The following is a 17,824-nucleotide window of genomic DNA, read 5'->3' as shown; positions in this document are numbered from 1 at the left end:
ACAGCAGCAGATAAATAATAATAACAATAATAATAATAATAATAATAACACTGGAAGGTGATAAGATGCTAAGAATAATTAGCATCTCATTACTGGCCCTGAAAGACCTGGGGGAGCGTTCACTCCTCTGGCTATTTCAGTCTGTTATTAAACTGGAAGATGAAGCCTAAAGCTGGGTGTGAAATCATGTGCTGTCACTCTCTGTCCAGCAGCTTGTTTCCTGTAGGGACTTCTCCCACTTCATCACATCATCAGCGTATCCAGGCTCATTAGGGCTCCTTGACGTGTATTTATTCGTTAAGTGTAAAATCGCTGGGTGGGACTATTCACAGCTCCAAGTGACAGTGATAGACAAGAGCCTGAATAGAAGAGCAAAGCCCGGTCATTTCTCTCTGTATTGTTGTCACGGTCTTCTTTTCTGCATTTATTTGCTCTGAACACTGACTGGCACCGATTAAACACACGCTAAATCTCATCTAGAGGCTGTATTTGTACTACAGCAGTTGACAGCGAGTGGTATTTAAACTGAAGCTCTGTTTCCCTGTTAGAATTTCCAGGAGTAAGACTGACCTCTAAATTCAGCTCAATACCAGTGGAATCCCAAGTGACAACCCTTGTGCACTGTTAACTTGCAGCTCATGATGACTGAGTTCAGATCTTAACAGAAGGCTGTAAGATCGTGGATCAAACAAATGTCATGAAAATGATTGCAGTCTCACTGTCCTGTGAAGAGATAGCTGGATGTGTCTGCTAGCTGGCCCACACAAAGCAGTTGTATAGAAGTGTTGTACAAATTGACTGGTGCAGTGTGAAAGCAAGGAGGAAGAAGGCGTAAGACGATGCTCTTGACCAATGACAGACACCACAATCGGCCAAGTGACAGATGCGGGGGGGTCAGGGTTGAGACTTACCTACAGAGGAGATGTCTGTGAAGTGGTCCTCTCCTTCCTCGGCATTGATGAGGTCATTCTTGCTCTTTTTGGTCTTGGCTCTCTTCAGCACTGAACAGTCACACACACAAAAACATGAAGGAGTCAGGCCATGTCCAGAGCTCTCCTGACACTTCCTCTCACAGGAATTACTGATGGGAGCATGGGGCTCCATTAGTGGGTTTCCCAGCAAAACAGCGTTGAGCCAGACATCCAAACAGATGGAGCTCTGACCCTAAGGTGAGCAGCGCTGCAGTGGAGCCAACAGACTACAGGAGTGACACCTGAAATCACGCCTAAATCCCACAAGCCTGCAAGGCACAGTCGTAACAGCCACCCTTAATTAATTAGAGAGATTATTTTAGTAATATTATTAATAAGTTGCTCACACCCTCCTCCAGAATTACCTATATCTTACCACTCATTTATATAGCTGGACACTTACTCATGTAAATTTGGGTTAAATCCTTGCTAACTTAACTGTAGTGCCCAGTCTGGGATTTGAACCTACAACCTTATGGACAAGATATGAATTTTTCCAAATTACCACGCCACACGGTTGCCCAACAGCAGAGCAGAATACGGTGCTATCTCTGTTCCACACAAAGGGTTTCACAAGTACAACAAAAATGGTGATAATTTCCATCCTAATGCCATCCGTTCTGAAATGAGCAGAAATAAGCCAGCTCTCGTGCCTGTGTGTGGGTTCCCCTCCTCCAGAGCCTGATGAAATCTACCCACTGTTCTTTGACATACTGTAGATGAAGAAACATCTGCAAGGATCTGATTTTCACACCTCATGCAAATCTGCTGTCAGTCTGCAGTAAGATATAACAATATACCATTATGTGCCTTGTAGTTTACCTTCTAAACAACTGCACTGCAATGACTTAACTAAATTCATTTGTCAAAAGATATACTGTTTTACAGCCATGAAGGGAGCTGTTTGCTGGCACAAAGCTCCAGGCAACCAAGTATGTTTATATATACCTTACATCATAAATTATCATTTGTGGATTCATGTGTGTTACATAATGTGTACACATACATGTTCCTTTGTTCGTACACTTGCGGTGTGTTCATTAATCCATACGCTGGTGAAATCTCATGATGACTCATATCCTCTATTAAGATGGGCTCTGACTCCCCTCCTCTCCCCCCTTTCCACTTCTGCCCCTCTCTGCTCTCCCAGTGCATTGTGGGTAATGGTATCCCCTGCAGGCATGTCCAATCCTTCCACAGAAAACCGACCTCCAGTCACTCCACATGCACTGAGCTGTGCTATACTACCCAGCCTCAGCCTTCCCATGCTGTCCCTTTAAATCTTTCCCTTCAAGTGTTCCCTTCTGGAAGAAAGAGATAGCCCTCAATAACATGCTGTGTCTCAAAAACACACTGAATCCAACCACAGGGGTTATTGTATTAAAATTCTATTCTGCATACAAAGTTTATGCATATATCATTATATTATGAAGACTGTATATAATTATAATATGGGTTGTACATATCTAAAATAACGTATATTTAACTACATGGTGTATTTTTAACTAGCATGAAAAAGCAGGCTTCACGTCTGTGGTGATAAATTGAGGGATACATATGGAAATGAGGGCCTGATTCTTTAGGGTGGACATGTTTAAGCAGGCTGACTGTTTCAGCACAAAGACTGTGCCATGCAGGAGGACAGCAATGGCACGTGTGCCTTTTCCAGTGCTTTCCCCAGCAGTAATCCAATTAGCATGTCACCCTAATCCCCCTAATTAACCCCATCTCCCACACCAGTCCTAATTGGCTGAGATTATAGGCCCTCCGTAACGTGAGGGAACTTGGGGGGGGGGGGGGTGCGGGGGGGTTGGGGAGTGTACTGGGGACAGCGGCACATCCGCCTCACACTTGCATGCCAAAGCGAGGAGAGCGAGCAGTGAGAGAGAGGGGGAGAGAGAGAATAAAGTCCTGTTTCATTTATCATTCCAGTTGTTATTTGTTTTTTTTTTTTAGATCACGTGCTTTGGCAAAATCAGCGTACACTTGTCATGTTAATAAAGGCAACTGAGTTGAAATCATTTTAGAGAGGGAGGGAGAGGGAGAGAGAGAGAGAAAAAGAAGCTGTATTCTGTCAGACTCTGTAGACCGCTTTACTCAGAGCATCACTGCAGTGAAGCCTGTGCAAGCCTATGAGGAAGCCATGCCTCATGAGGCAACACGCCCATCTAAGACCCAATGAATTTCTGCTGCTGTGGACTACAAAGGCTGAAAATTACTGAGGGAACCCATCCATGTATCATTGTACGCAGCAATACTCATACAAAGGGCTAACAGGGACGTTAAAAGATGCAAGACAGCGGAAGAGACAAGACCGTTTCTCAAAGGCCGCTGATTTGAGGCTGATCCCTTTGGCATTCGTTCCCCAGGTGAAAAAGACTAGGACTGTGTTCACGGCACATTCAGTACCACCGTCTACCACCGTGCACCTTGTGGCGATATTGTTGTTTCGCCCCGGTTGCACTTCTGAATTTGAGTCTGTAGACAAAAAAATATCAATGACATCATGTTATGTATCATTACTCAGGTTGACGTGCTTTACTATAGGATACTATAGTAAACCACAGCCCAGTGATCACTCTAGTCCTATTTCACCTGGGTTGTTCTGTTTCCTCTTGTACCACGCACCATCCAGCGGGGATTTGTCCTCGGCGATCTTGTCCTCTTCAGCTAGCAGGACTTCCTCTGAAAGCAGGAAATCATGTTGTCATGCACAGTTCCAGGAAAAAAATCAGTGATTACAAACACACACACACACACACACACACACACAGACACACCTGCTGACACAGACAAAACCACAGATGGAAGAAAAGCTGAAAAGGGTGAGTTAAATTAAGGTACACGTTTCTTGAGTGTTTAAACTGACATAAAGATCAAATGGCCAAAGCTCTACTTGAGAGAGGGAAAATGCGTCTGCTAAAAGCTGCTTTCTCCTAGGGTGTGAACATTATGGTGTTATTAATCAATCAGGTATCTTGAGAAATGAGAATGAGAAAAACATCAGCCTTGTATCTCAGTGACCCTTTTCCAGACACAAAGTGTGACAACCAAAACCGTGTCAGCATGTCAGCACTTTGGCTGGAGACTCACGATGAGCAGCCTTTGACACGTTACAGCATATGCAAAGTGTCCAGCAGGAGAAACCTCCCGAGGGCAGCACTGTACACTTCAGGTTTCCCCAGGTGGTTTCTCTCATGTGTTTAGTGCTGACATGGGCGACAAATCAACAGAACATTTTGTGTGACAGGGTGAAGCTGAAGGTGAGGCATTTATCCGGCACATCCTGAGTGTGAGACCCTGAGGCATCATGAAGTGTGGGGCTACGAGGGTGCCATGTGAAGGGGGGATGGAGTGTGGAGGAAGGGGTCTGGTTATTAACCAATCAGGATCTGGCCTGACCTGCTTTGCATATCCACTCCAGGTAGCCCGTGAGCTCCCTCTCAATCTGCTGCTGTCGCCGCAGCTTCAGAAACTCCTGGCGCTTCTCCACCCGTTCTCGCTCCTTGGCAAACTCCCTGTGGACACACGCACGCGCACACACACACACACACACACACACACACACACACACACACACACACACACACACACACAAACGGTGAGCAAGCGAGGCGTTTTGCAATCTCTCCGAGCAAGATCATTTAAAATGCGCTCCATTAACTTCCATTGAAGGTTTTTTTTTCTCTCTCTCTCTCTCTCTGTACTCGCCTCCTGAGTTCTGGAACTGAGAACTGCAGGATAAATGGTATTTATGGAGCCACACGACACACCATCTGTTCTACAGCCACTCTGAGAGCAGGCAGCTCTCACTTACTGCCTTTTTCATAACAGGTGTGTAATGGCTATGGATGGAATACATCACATCACGATTGTTTTAATTGTATTGTAAATGTTTTGAAATTATTTTAACCCTTCAATCCTCAAAGCATAATATTAAACTAAGAACTGGAAACAGTGGTTGATGCTATCTTCATAATCCATTGGATTACAAATGCCAAAGGTCAACAACTGCTAGTCCTATTGGGGACTAAGGCTTATGACTATGGTGATTGATATTATCATGATCCTTTAGTCAATTATACCACATGGGGACAGAATAATTTAGGAAAATGTGGATTGAGGGAACATTATTACTTAACTTAACCCTAACTTTAAACCATGATGTAGATGTAGATATTTACTCTATGCATGAGCATGCATTGACGCTGTGAGTATCTGTGAGTGAGGCAGCACCCTGCTGAAATACAAGTGTTGATAATGAGAAAGCATGAAAGAGTGACTTTTATTTATTTCAGCCACGCACATCTTTATTCTTGGTGTCATTAACTTTTTAATCAAAGTTGAGGGGAGAGAGAGACAGGGAGGCAGGACAAAGAAGGAAAGAAGATACAGAGAGAGGAAAAGAGAGAGGTAGGGGATAACTGGGAAGAAAAGATAGAGGAAGGGTGAAGGAGAGACAATGAGACAGAATATGAGGGACCCCCCTCCTCAGAACCCCATTCTCGGACAGACACCATTGATTTCCCCTATCTAGAACCAGGAGAGGGCAGCAAAGAAGAAGGCCAGATTCACAATGCCCATCTTATACATGAGCACACTACACACACAGAGACAGACAGAAAGACAGACAGACACACACACACACATACACACACACAAACAAATATCTCACTCACACACTCACACAAACTCAAGCGACTTTTAAGTAAATCTGACTTGACACAAGAATACAGGATTTACCCAGCTCTGAAACTGTGTTGGTGACAGACATAAGCACATAAGCAAGTCGTTAAATACTAGTTCTGCAGATACATACTTTATCATAAATTTAAGGAATTTTGAGGTTAGGGGTTGTGCTTTATAAATTCTGAGATGAATCATCAGTCAATTCAATTAAGTCAAGTCCATTCAATCCCTTACCTTTAAGACTGAACTTTGAAAGCCAATTTTAAATGTGTATGTGTGACTATGTGTGTGCCTTGTCTATGCGTGTGTGAGTGAGGGATCAATGGGAGCCCTCTGTTGTCAGAGTCACCAACTGAAAAGAACCACTCTGTCATCCTCACTGTGCAAGATCATTAAACACTGACCTTCTACACCAGAGATGGAGGGAGAGGGAGGGCTGGACAGAGAAGGAGTGGGAGAGAGAAGGTGTTGAACAGTGTTGACCTAAGGCTCATGTATCTGGGTTTCCCCTAAAATAGCCTTGGGGGGGGGGGGGGGGGGGGGGCTCCCACCAAACACCAAACTCTGAAAATGACTATGACCATGATCATCAAAGAGCCACCCCCCCAAACTGCTCCCCACCAAAAAATATTTAGGGGAAGTACCGTGTATGCATATTTATGTTTTATATACCTATTTATTTGGATAGTCATTGCAGAGTACATGATTGCTTTGGCCACACTGCTTTGGTGTGACCTGCCAATAAGGCACTATTGAACTGGACTGAACTGAAAAAGAGAGAGTAAGGAAAAAACAGCAACCAGCTACAGCATCCTGGCACCCCCTGCCTCCCCCCACTCCCCAACTCCCACTCCCTAACCTCCAGCTGTGATGTGACTCAGACATTTAGACATTTCCCACCAGAGGTGCCCACTTCACAGAAAAGCCTTGGTGTTTTCCACATGGTGGAGGGGGGAGGAGGGGGAGGGGTGATGGGAAAAGAGGTACACCTCCCCACTGTCTGTGTCTCTGACTGTCTTCTCTCATCCCTGCATGGGGTGGCAGTCCTGTCCACCTTACACAGAGGATAATGACCTTTGACATCTTTCCTGCCCCCCACCCCCACCACCTGCTGCATTTCAGTCCTGTATGATACCCCACTGCGCCGCCCCTCGGCACTGCTCCTGCAGAGACCCAAATCACAGCGTGTGGTGGCCTCTTCTCGATAACACAGTTATTCAGACATAGGACATGACTCAATACAAAAGCCCTTTGTCATTTGGTTTTGAGGAACAAATTTAAGAAAGGACTTTATCCAGATTGACAAAGTTAGTAATCACAGTGATCACTGAATTCAAAGTGATGGGGAATCACAGGGTGAATCGATAATTGGAACCCAGGAAAGCCTAGTTCCGAGATGCTGTGAAAACCTACTCCAAATGATCTGGCCCAGATTTTATTCTCTGAGCCATTTGATATCCCAAATGTAATTCATATTCAAGGAGTATACATATGTTCAAATAAATGCAAACACATACACGTACACACATACACACATATACACAAAGAAACGTTAATCCGCTTAACATCTGACTTAATTTCCATGATAAATGTAAATTTACACCGAATGCTGGCACAAAGCATCAGCCCCAATGCATCTACATTCCTCTTTTCCAGGTATAATACCCAGACAAGTCAGTCCTCTACAATCACCTTGAATACCAGAGCGTATGTTAATGAGCTCACTTCACGCTCTGAGACGAGAAGGAGGCGAACGGAGACAGACACGTTCTGATCAAGGACAAAGAGGTGAGATACAGTACGGAAAAACCGAATGAGATCACTGTAATCAAAAAGCCAACACGTATGCGTAAAGCCAGGGAAGACCCCTAACGGTGTGAGTGTCTTTTCACTGCCCTTCCATCACTCCCTTAAGAGAAATCATCACCAGCGTGAGTCAGGACACAGGCGGGAGAAGCCATTATACCGACGTGCGTTTTATTCTTTCTCAGGAGTCTGAAAGCACCCTGGGGCGCCTGACCTGTTATCTATCGCAACGGGCTTTCAGGTCATCATGTTGGGAGGTTGGGGAGGGATAATGCCAGCGTGTATTCAGTTCTTTTTTCATGAGCCTGAAAGCATCCAAGAGTTTGTGACACCCTTTTACATCAGGCGCTCAGGCCACCTCATCAGGATTTTCTATACATCTCTGCAGATGTTTTGAGGACAAAGAGTGGCCTTACTCTCTCTGTCCAGGCCCCTAGACTATGGACATGGACATCAGGGCTCTGCAAGCCATTTCCATTAGAGAGCTACTCCAGGGCAGAGTGTTCGAAACCAGTTCTTGACTTCAAAGAGGCCTGTATGAAATTAACATAAACTTGATATTTGAATGTTATCACATCATAATGTTGAGCTAAAAATAATTTATGTATTTGTTTTGTTAATTTGGCAATTATACTAATCCAGAGCAATTTACAAAGTAATTGTAAGACACATTTAACACATTTTGCAGGAAAAACAACAATAACAACACAGAAAGAGCAGAAAAACAGGTAAAACGGCAACTGAGCATCGAGTTGAAAAAAAAAAAAACTAATAATAAAACTAATACACTAATAAAACACATAGCAGTGCCTGTATTAGCAAATACATAATACAGAACAATTACCCTTAAGAGCAACACGTCTCTGTCATTCATCTCCGTCCTGGCGTAGCTACCTAGAACTCTGTCTTGGTCTGTAGCTCTCTGCTTGAAACACTGTAAATGTGAAGGAGGTGGTCCCTATAATACATGCGCTTGATTTCTGTCTCTCACAGTGTTCCCAGTGTCAACACATGACCAAAAGAATCTCTCGTCTGGATTCAACAGGGGGTGATTAACTTACAGTAACCCAGTGGCCCCAGAGAGAGAGAGGGAACGAAAGAGAGAAAGCGCAAGAGAGCATGCAAACAGTAATTGGATGAAAAAATGAACGCCAACCAGATCTGATTTAAAAGTGTATGAAAAGAATAAAAACGGAGAGTGGAAAGCTGGAATGGAACAAAGGATTTGTAACAAATGCACTGTGATGCTACTTTGACACCTCAGAGAGCACAGGAGCCATTTGCTGGAACAGCAGTGAAAATGAGATTAGGCTTCCGAGAAGTAATCAATTCAGCTGCTCCTCACAGCAGCTACTGCTACGGCAACAGTGTACCACTGTGCAGCCACCAGGAGGCCCTCCATTAAGCCCAGTGTGTGTGTGTGTGTGTGTGTATGTGTGTTGTGTGTTTCACCCTTTCCATCCACTCAGACAAAACTGCTAGCAATGTACACGATTTCAGTAATTTGGCTTTCTCCCCCCAGATTGAGCTGAACGGATTCAGCTCTGTTTGAAACATGCTTAGTTCTGTCCTTCCCCGTGACAATTCAGGGCAAACTGGGGGTAGACACAAATGTGTTCCAGCAAACCTCTCCGCCATGGTAAATTAAAACTGATGGTTTGTTAGCGATGCCAAGTCTGTACATCGGCAGACTGCTGGCCCCAAGGCATGCTGGGAAAGGCCTTATTTTCAATGTGTTTTCTCCAGTATAGAAATTCTTTATTTCATACACAACAGTGACTCAAAAAATTTGATTTCTCATGAAATGTTTCTCAAATAAATATCACATTAATGTTATTTGTGTACATTTATTTAATGTTCTGTTGTTTTAACTGTCTTTAAAACGGACTCAGCTGTGTAGAGGCAAGCTTATATAGCTTCCTTTCAGCTGGCATTCTGCGCTCAAGCCTTTCAGTGCCTGCATTGCATGGTTTTCATCACATCCCTCTGAGAGACTGATACAGCTTCGGTTAGTGAGTCAAGATGCAGCAAAGTGGGTACAGTGCTGACAGTGCAGTGAGATCAGATGCCACTTACCCTGATAAGACTCCCAGCACCAGGTTGAGCATAAAGAAGGAGCCGATGATGATGAGGGGGATGAAGTACAGCCAGTTCCAGGTGTTCCCTGAGGCATCATTAGCCTGGGAGACAGAGAGAGAAAGATTTTTTTTTTATCCACTATTTTCTTGTCTTAGTAACAATTTTTAGGAGTTTAACAGAAGTTAAGCAATGTGCGTTGAAGGGTCCCATTATGTAAGTAGGGAATCTACTGTAATAACTTTGTAATAACACAATTACTGTGTTACTCCTTCAGTGTTATGTAAACAGAGTGCTACTCAACCCTATTATCAGCATCAGGTCCATCTTACATTTAACCCCAAATTCACCCAGCAGCCTGCAGTTCTAGACATTATCTAACAATGTGTTCTTGCATAGCTATTACTTGCATAACTAATGTAATTACAGTTATCTAGCTACAGTGTCATTACATGAGTAAATTGCCTCTAATTGATGCAATAGGGTATATGATCATAATCACGTAAAAGTATTGTTAATTCCTCCCATCACATTGACACACAGTTTAACTGAGTGCCCAGATTCTCTGTTGAGCAAGTGATTAAACCTCTTCCTGCTCAAAGAAAACTGGCCCCCAAAAAAGCACAAAATAACTAACAAATCTGATTCTAAGGACTACGCCACACCCTATTGCATCCCGCAGTGGGTAAAATGCTGACCCACTGGGGTGAACATATGGAAGCCAGCATGTGGAGATTGAAGCGTTCCGCATCGCTTCAGCTGCCAGTACACAAATTCAAGAAGATACTGGCCCATCCATCCATGCAGTTGGAGCATTAGATATGCGCTAAACTGAATGGCTACAGGTGGGAAGAGGTCAAGGATGTCACCAAAATGTCAATCACACTACAGAGAATGTCATGTTTTAGATATTATTGCCATAAAGCTACATAAGGTAAGGAAACTAGATGAAAGATTAAAACTCTTGATCATTAACACTGTGACTGTTGGTTAAATGAGGGCTTGGTAGGTGGTCACAGTAACTGAATTAATAAATAGGATATGCATCTATTAAACTATTCTTATTCAACCCCCCTCACCCCTCACCCATTCCACATATCAGTCACATTAACTACTCCAGCAGGGCTGACTTCATTTAATTGTACAACTGACAAAACTGAGACATCAAAGGAAGGAGACTGCATGACAGGCCTATTTGATTTTGCTAATCAAATGCACATTCTCTGCTTAGGGGATCCGTGAGGAAAAAATAATGGACAAAGAAACAGATTCTAAACATATGGACCAAGCAGTCAGCTCGCTGTGCTCCACTTTGATACACCTGTGTGTGTTCCATTGCTGAAGCTACACAAGTTCTGATTTGCTGGCTTGTTATGAGTATTATTGAAGGGATACAGTCAAAACAGAACATCCATACCAAGCACAGGAATGAAGCAGAAAGCACCAAAACCTATTTTTGGCTGAAATGCCATGTCTTGGTTTTCAGATCATAAACTGAAGTCAAACAAACAGCATGCCATACCTGCTGTGTCTCCTGACCAATAGAAAACAATCTGCTCAGTTCAATTAGGAATTCAGTGTGTCATCAAAGGCCTGCAGGTTGCTTCATGGAAAATGCATGGGAACGGTATAACACAATGAAACAAATAAATCTCCAAGTGGACAAGTGAAGGCATGGCTGCAATGTTAAATGATGCGGAGGAGGAAATTATGAGCAGTTAGAATGGTGCTTTAAAAAAAACATCAGTTGCTGGCAGGTCATTGCCTTTCAGTGGAAGCCCTGCATTAAAATGTAGAATATTTTTCATCAAGAAGATGACGCTTGCTTCATTTTTTGCTGCATTCAAAATCAAGTGACCAATTCAGACTGAAACATTTATTGCATACCTTATTTATGTATTTTTCAGTTTTTTAGTATTCAAACTTAACTTAGTACAAACTTGTTCACTGCAAATAAATGTAAATTGCTCTGGAAAACCACACCTCTCTGCCCAGGGTCTGGTGGCCAGTAAATTTTCTTGCTGAGTTATCAGTCCTCTTTGCAGAATATAGTCACAATACACTTTAATTCTGAAAGCTAAGCAGATACGTCTGAGAAAATAAAGCAGTTCTGGAACTGAGATGAGCCTTTTCAATACTTAAGAAAAATGGCAGAAGTTAAAAATATAAGTAATATTAAATACTTTATTTTAAAAAGGAAAAAAAAGTGTGTTGTTTTTTTTCTCACATTGTTCATCAGGTAATGATCCATAATACAGCAACAACAAATCGGTTGTGACAATTACATATTTGAACATATTGTTACATTTTTTATATGAAATGATTGATTTAAAACTTTTATAAAATTTTATGAAAGCATCTGATCTGTGTTCCGTAGCATCCCACATGGGAGCTGTTTGAAACACACGGACAGTGATGGATAGGAGATTGTCCATGGTCTGAACTAGTCAGCTCTCAGGTCTCTCGAGACACTGTATGCCTTTCCATTAACAGCTGTATATGATTGTACAAATGTTACGATTGTCAGTATGAATAGGCCTATGGCCTATTCAGTGGAGCCTTGCTAACTAGCTACCATTTCTATTGTAGTGAACATTACGGATCGAATCCTGGTCATAACTGTGTCCTTAGGCACAGTATGTGAATAGCTATGACGATATTTTTAGTAAAATTCCATTAGTGAATATGGGTAACTTGTAAAATCATGGGGACTTGGATATATGATGAGCAAATAAGCAATATAATGTGAGTTTTTTTTCCTGTATTGAGCATTATAGCTGCTTATAATAGCCACTGAGAATGTTTCTGAGATATCTTTGGAAATTCAAAAGAATATGCACCTTAGGAGAAAAAAAGTGTTCCATATAGGATAGCAGGATCTCTCCAAGTTATAGTACAGTGATAAATCACTCTAAGACACCACAATAGACTCACATTTAAAAATGCATATACAATCCTATGAAAAAGGTCCCTTGTAATGAGTTAAATACCTATTTTTAAAACACATCCCAGCCACGCTCTTTATCCTTTTGTTCACCAAAAAAAACCCTTATTCAGCAGAAGAGAGAGGCTGCAGTAGAGAGAACATAGGCATCTTAATCAATCGCATTCAACAACCAAGTGACAGGGCCAAGAACCTCCTCATTAAAAGCACCCCTGCCCCTCCCCCATTCTCCAACAATGGACTGCGCCAAATCTAATTTACTACATTCTGCTGCATTCAGCAGAAGAATCCTCTTTCTGTGGAGGGGGGTGGGCATAGGGTGTTTTTACTATCAGAAGTAATGGAACGACATGAAAGGTGATCATTATTAACAAATAAGTGACATGATAATAATCAGATCAAAAACTGAAAAACCAGAGAGATAGAGAGAGAGAGAGAGAGGGAGAGAGAGAGACTTCCTAATGCTCACGCTGACCTTTCCAATGAGCTTCTCCTCTTTTTCTTTCTTCCTCCCTCTCTCTCCCCCTCTCTCTCTCTGCACTTGATTGATTCTGTCTGTCATGCTGAACAGTACCTCCGTCCAGCGCTCCAAAGATGCTAATTCAATCACTTGCAGAATTGAATTTGACAACTATTATTCTAACCCCCACCCCTCCCCCTCCTCCTCCGCCTCCTCCTTGTCAACACCACCTCCTCTTTCCGTCTCCAATTCACCATATTAAAGTAATGGCCCTTGAGTGATCCTGCTATGAACTGTGCAGGACTAGGGGTGGAGAGGGGCTTGGTCTGCCAGGGACGGCCCCAGAGGCTTCTCTCAGGGTCTGCAAGATCACTCAGCTGGGTGAAAGAGCCGGACGCATCAATATCCCCAGCATCCCTGAGTGACGGGCCGGAAACAAGAGCGGCACACTGCGACACAACAACCCCGCTACAGCTCTGACGTTCTGCTTCTGAGGTGAAAAAAACAACCCAACGGCCCCATCCTGAGCGAGAGATGATAAGATCTGCTCTTAACGCATTACCTGGAAGGACAGACTCATGATAAACATAGCTCATCAGCATGTCATGAAATTGCTGTTTAGTGGAAACCTGTGTGCAGGAAAGGGCTTTGGGGGGATGGCACTAATTTGTTCCAGTCAAGGTCTTGCATACAAACCAAATCATTTTTAAGAATCAACTGATCTTTGAGTTAAATTGTGACAACTCACAGCTTACTAAACACTTCAAAAATATTTTATCATGAATAATACAAACACATGTACAAATGCACATATGCACAGGGGCACACAGTCAATAATCATAAGTGTATGTTTTCATGGAAGGGCATTCACCTTTTTACTGTAAAACTCTACAAGGGCACAGCTTGGGAGTATCTTTGAATTACAGGACTAACAAAACGTATTGTCATTCCCTCAGCGGAGCCACTCAGTCATCCTGTAAGTGTGGGAGGGAGATTAATGTTTATAGGATCGCTCAGTCGTAACTGAAAATAAACCTTATCAGAGACCATTGAAAGAACAGCCCCATTTCCAAAAGCGATGTCCACCTCAGCACCGGTCAAAGTCATTGTGATGGAGACTCTCATCGGGAAAATAGATAAATAAGTACACAAGTAAATGAAGTGCAGATCAAGCCAGCATCTCTGCCATCAGGACAGATAAAGGAAGCTCCTTTTGTTGGTGTCTGCAGACGCCCAGCGATGAGTGACAGGTGATAATGCCCCGGTTCCTTTCAGCACGGGACAAAAATAGCTCCTTGAATCCAAGACAGGTCAACCCTGGGATGCAAGCCCACCTTCAGACTCTAGACTGGGAGAACATACTTTCAATTACAGTCTTCTCTTGGGCTGGAAATAGACCCAGGGCTTTGTGTGGAAAATTACACTGCCGACCTGCGACATTAGATACTTGCCCTTTATGACATAATTCAGGACCAATCAGGCACCTGCTTGAGAGCTTACACAAGTGAAGAGACTTTAAAATATGCATGCATATTGTAGGTCTATTAGTTCCTGGTTTCACGATTAATTAACATAATTCAACTGCTCCAATGACAAGGGGAGACTCTTGGCCACATGAAGAGGTCCTGAGCAGTAACACTGGAAGTAAAACTACATGCAGGGTGTAAGAGGTGGCACTCTTGTATCAGAGGCACATAACTGAAAGTGAAATATACTGAGTACATAGTACATCTTCAGTCGATACTCTTTAGGGAATAATTCTCAAATATGGACTACTGTACACAGAGACATGATGGATCTGTAGTAATCAACAGGGTATTCTGTGAACCATACACACAGCTTAATCAAATCCTTCCATTGAGGGGAGGAGGAAGTCTGTTTTTAAAAGCACTGATGAATACACTGCTAGGTTACAGGCCTACATTCACTCACACACACGCACGCACGCACGCACGCACACACATAGACACACACACACACAGACACGCACGCACACAGACACACAAATACACACAAGGTCCTCTGAAAAACCTGCTCTAACAAAGAGAAATTTCTCCAACGAAAAGGAAGGCAACATATGGTCCCTTTGAGAATTCAGACAAGCTGCAAACAATCCAAGCACATGGTGGAACAGCTCCAGTGAAGGCAGGGGCAAAATCATTTTCTTGTCCCCTAAACAAAAACCTTTTAACATTTAGGTGTGGTAAAGTGTGCTTTCATGATAAATAGCCACCCAGCTTCCCATCTGGTACTGAACACTGAAACCACATTAAGCAAACAGACTTGGAGACCAAATGCCACAATCCACAGAATCTAACAGCATACAGCCTCTTTCTCTCTCTGACTCCCTCTCCATCTCTCTTTTGTCCCTCTCACTGTTTGTGTCTTTCTCTGACTCACTCTCTTTCTTGTGTTTTTTAATTTTTTTTCAATTCCTTTTTGTCTTTCCTCCTGTTAATTACTGCTCTTTTTGACAGCCGTCCAGGTAGTAAATTTTAAAAGTAAAAAAAAGTCTTAGCACTCTTCAGAAAATCATTACACACCATGCACTCACTACCTTGGATGTGTTAATCAGTCATGTAACCTGTCAATAAGGAAATTAAATGCCTCAGTGTTTCCATGGGGCCTTGGTTTCCATGTTAACAGGATTATTCCTCTGGGAGCCAGTGCCTCCATCATGCTGGAGACCCATAATCCTTTGCCAGTAGGACAGCATTCTCTTCCTATTCTTCTGGTCCCCCAGAAGGCCAAGAGGCCTCCAGGCAAGCATGAGCCCGGCTAACAGCACAACCCAGCATCCACCAGGCCTGTGTTTCATACCAGGCTCCTTGCACCCCCACTGCCATAAGGGTCACAGTTTCCTGGTTACTGCGTTCCAATAGCCATAGTGAAACAGACTCACCTTGACCCTGGAGGGAAGTGCCCTGCAGTGGTTACCCACAAGAATGTGGGGGCCCCAAGTGGCCCTGCACAGGGAAGAAAGCAGCTCTCTCTGCCACTGTGTACAGTTACACAGAAGCACATCTCAAAGCACTCAGCCCACACCTCTATACCAAGCACCTAAGCATTGTCCTCACTAGATAACAAAGGGAAGTGTGTAGGGGTGGGGGTCAGGGCCTGAATGTTCTGTTAAATGCTATACTTCTTATAGGTTTGAATTGTTTTCATTTGCACAATGTAAAAAGGAGAAAGAGGTCCTGAACATGTGCGTGTATTGGGAAGTTAGGGGGAGGGGGGGGGGGGGGGGGGGGGGGGGGGGGTTTATCAGTAATGAGGAAAAATCAGTAATAAACCTTTAATTCAATCAAACTCAATTCATCTCCTGCATACATTTTCAAAGCAGTATATAGTGGCAACAGAAGCTCACCTGTTGGTTGCAGAATCTGAGTTCAGCACCATGGACAGCAACAGTGCCACTTTACTCTCTTGCATGCATTCTGGAGACGCTCCCCCCCCACCCCCTGTTTTTACTGCCGCTCCAATTAACAAACAGCTAGTCCATAAAAGGACTCGCTGCTGCATGGGTCCCTGACACGATCCATCTCTGCTCCCCGTGCGGCTATTTTTGAAAGCGCTTAATGAGTCCTGTCGTTGCTCTAACAATGCAGGACGCTCGAGCTCTGGGTCAAGGTGCACAACTAGGTGGTTTCAGCTTAGTGACTCAACAGCCCCTAATGAGGTGTGGGACATAGGGGAGGCCATCTCTGTCTGACTGAGCTGGGGCCTCCTGCTGGCCGTATCGGTCGATCATGATTTTTCATTTGACAAAAAAGAAAAACAAAAAAAACAAGAAACAAAAAAAACCCAGTAACACTGGAAACAAAAGAACAAGCAGAACAAAGACGGGGACAATTACTTAGATCATTAGCTCAGATTACTGCAGTTAAGTGCGGTGGGAAACACAAGGGAGGTTAAGGGGACACTTTCGCTGCAGAGCGCGTGCAGAAATGTAAGGGCTAATTGGTACGTTTATGTATCGCCAGGTATGCTGTAACACAGAAGGAGGACAGCAGCCATAAAACAACACATGACACAGCATAGGCAATTAAGCAGAATTCTCATTTGCACAACCTAATTATGAAGCTGGAAAAGAAAATTGAACTCAGCTGGCATGAAACGAAGATTGCCACATTATTAATAAAGACAATCATAACCCCTGCCTCCAAAAAAAAAACACTTTCGTTTTTGAGTATTAATGTCACAGTTGAATTTTACTTTGAAAACAATGTAGATATTACACTTGGGACCCCTTGGATAATGGCCAACTCAACCAATTATTATTGCTTTTGAATTTATAATAGGATAATAATCTTCCATTCATGAACATGGTGTATTGCTTCTGGGTATGTCTAGTGTAGCCTATCTAGGGGTGCTCCTGAAAATCTCCAGCAAACTAACTTGTATTTTTAGAGCCCATCAGAACTCCAGAGTGTGTCCTGGAAGATAAAACTCAATTGATTCTGCATCAAAGTACACCAACAAAAAATTGGTGCACCTCAAACAGATTACATTACAGTTGCTAAGGAGATGCACTTACCCGGAACGACTGACATACAGTAGCTTACATTCAGTAGCCCTCTTTCTCGCCACTTATTACTATACCACACTGTTGCAGAAATAGCAGCGCTATAGAGCAGGGATATACACTTCAGTGCCTCACAATGGCCGCTAGTTTAGAACAGACCACCCAAGCCCTCAGTGTGACTCTGGCGGAAGGGGAAGTGAAAACAAGTCCGCACCTGAGGGGTTTCTCACATTCACTAATGAGAAGGCCCTGAAGAGTCACAATCTCAGGCATCCAGCTGTCTCTGAACTGTGGGATACCTGGATTAGGCTCCAGCTGCACAGGCCGTGTTTACAAGGCTAGATGTAGCTTTG

The 17,824-nt window shown here is 43.3% G+C and overlaps 1 protein-coding gene across 1 annotated transcript in view; it reads right to left on the bottom strand.

Annotated features, from left to right (window-relative positions):
* cacna1bb (calcium channel, voltage-dependent, N type, alpha 1B subunit, b) overlaps positions 1-17,824 on the bottom strand; it is a 97,851-nt gene that overhangs the window by 68,357 nt on the left and 11,670 nt on the right. Inside the window, exons 4-7 of the mRNA XM_036528791.1 lie at positions 9,543-9,646; positions 4,374-4,489; positions 3,567-3,656; positions 912-1,001 (exon numbers count right to left, since the gene is read on the bottom strand). Coding sequence (XP_036384684.1) covers positions 912-1,001; positions 3,567-3,656; positions 4,374-4,489; positions 9,543-9,646 — 400 coding nt within the window. The remainder of the gene's footprint in view (positions 1-911; positions 1,002-3,566; positions 3,657-4,373; positions 4,490-9,542; positions 9,647-17,824) is intronic.

Source organism: Megalops cyprinoides, chromosome 5, assembly GCF_013368585.1.
Source record: "Megalops cyprinoides isolate fMegCyp1 chromosome 5, fMegCyp1.pri, whole genome shotgun sequence".
NCBI classification, from domain to species: Eukaryota; Metazoa; Chordata; class Actinopteri; order Elopiformes; family Megalopidae; genus Megalops; species Megalops cyprinoides.
Note: the sequence above shows the minus strand (reverse complement) of the source record. Positions and strands in the feature narration are given on the sequence as shown.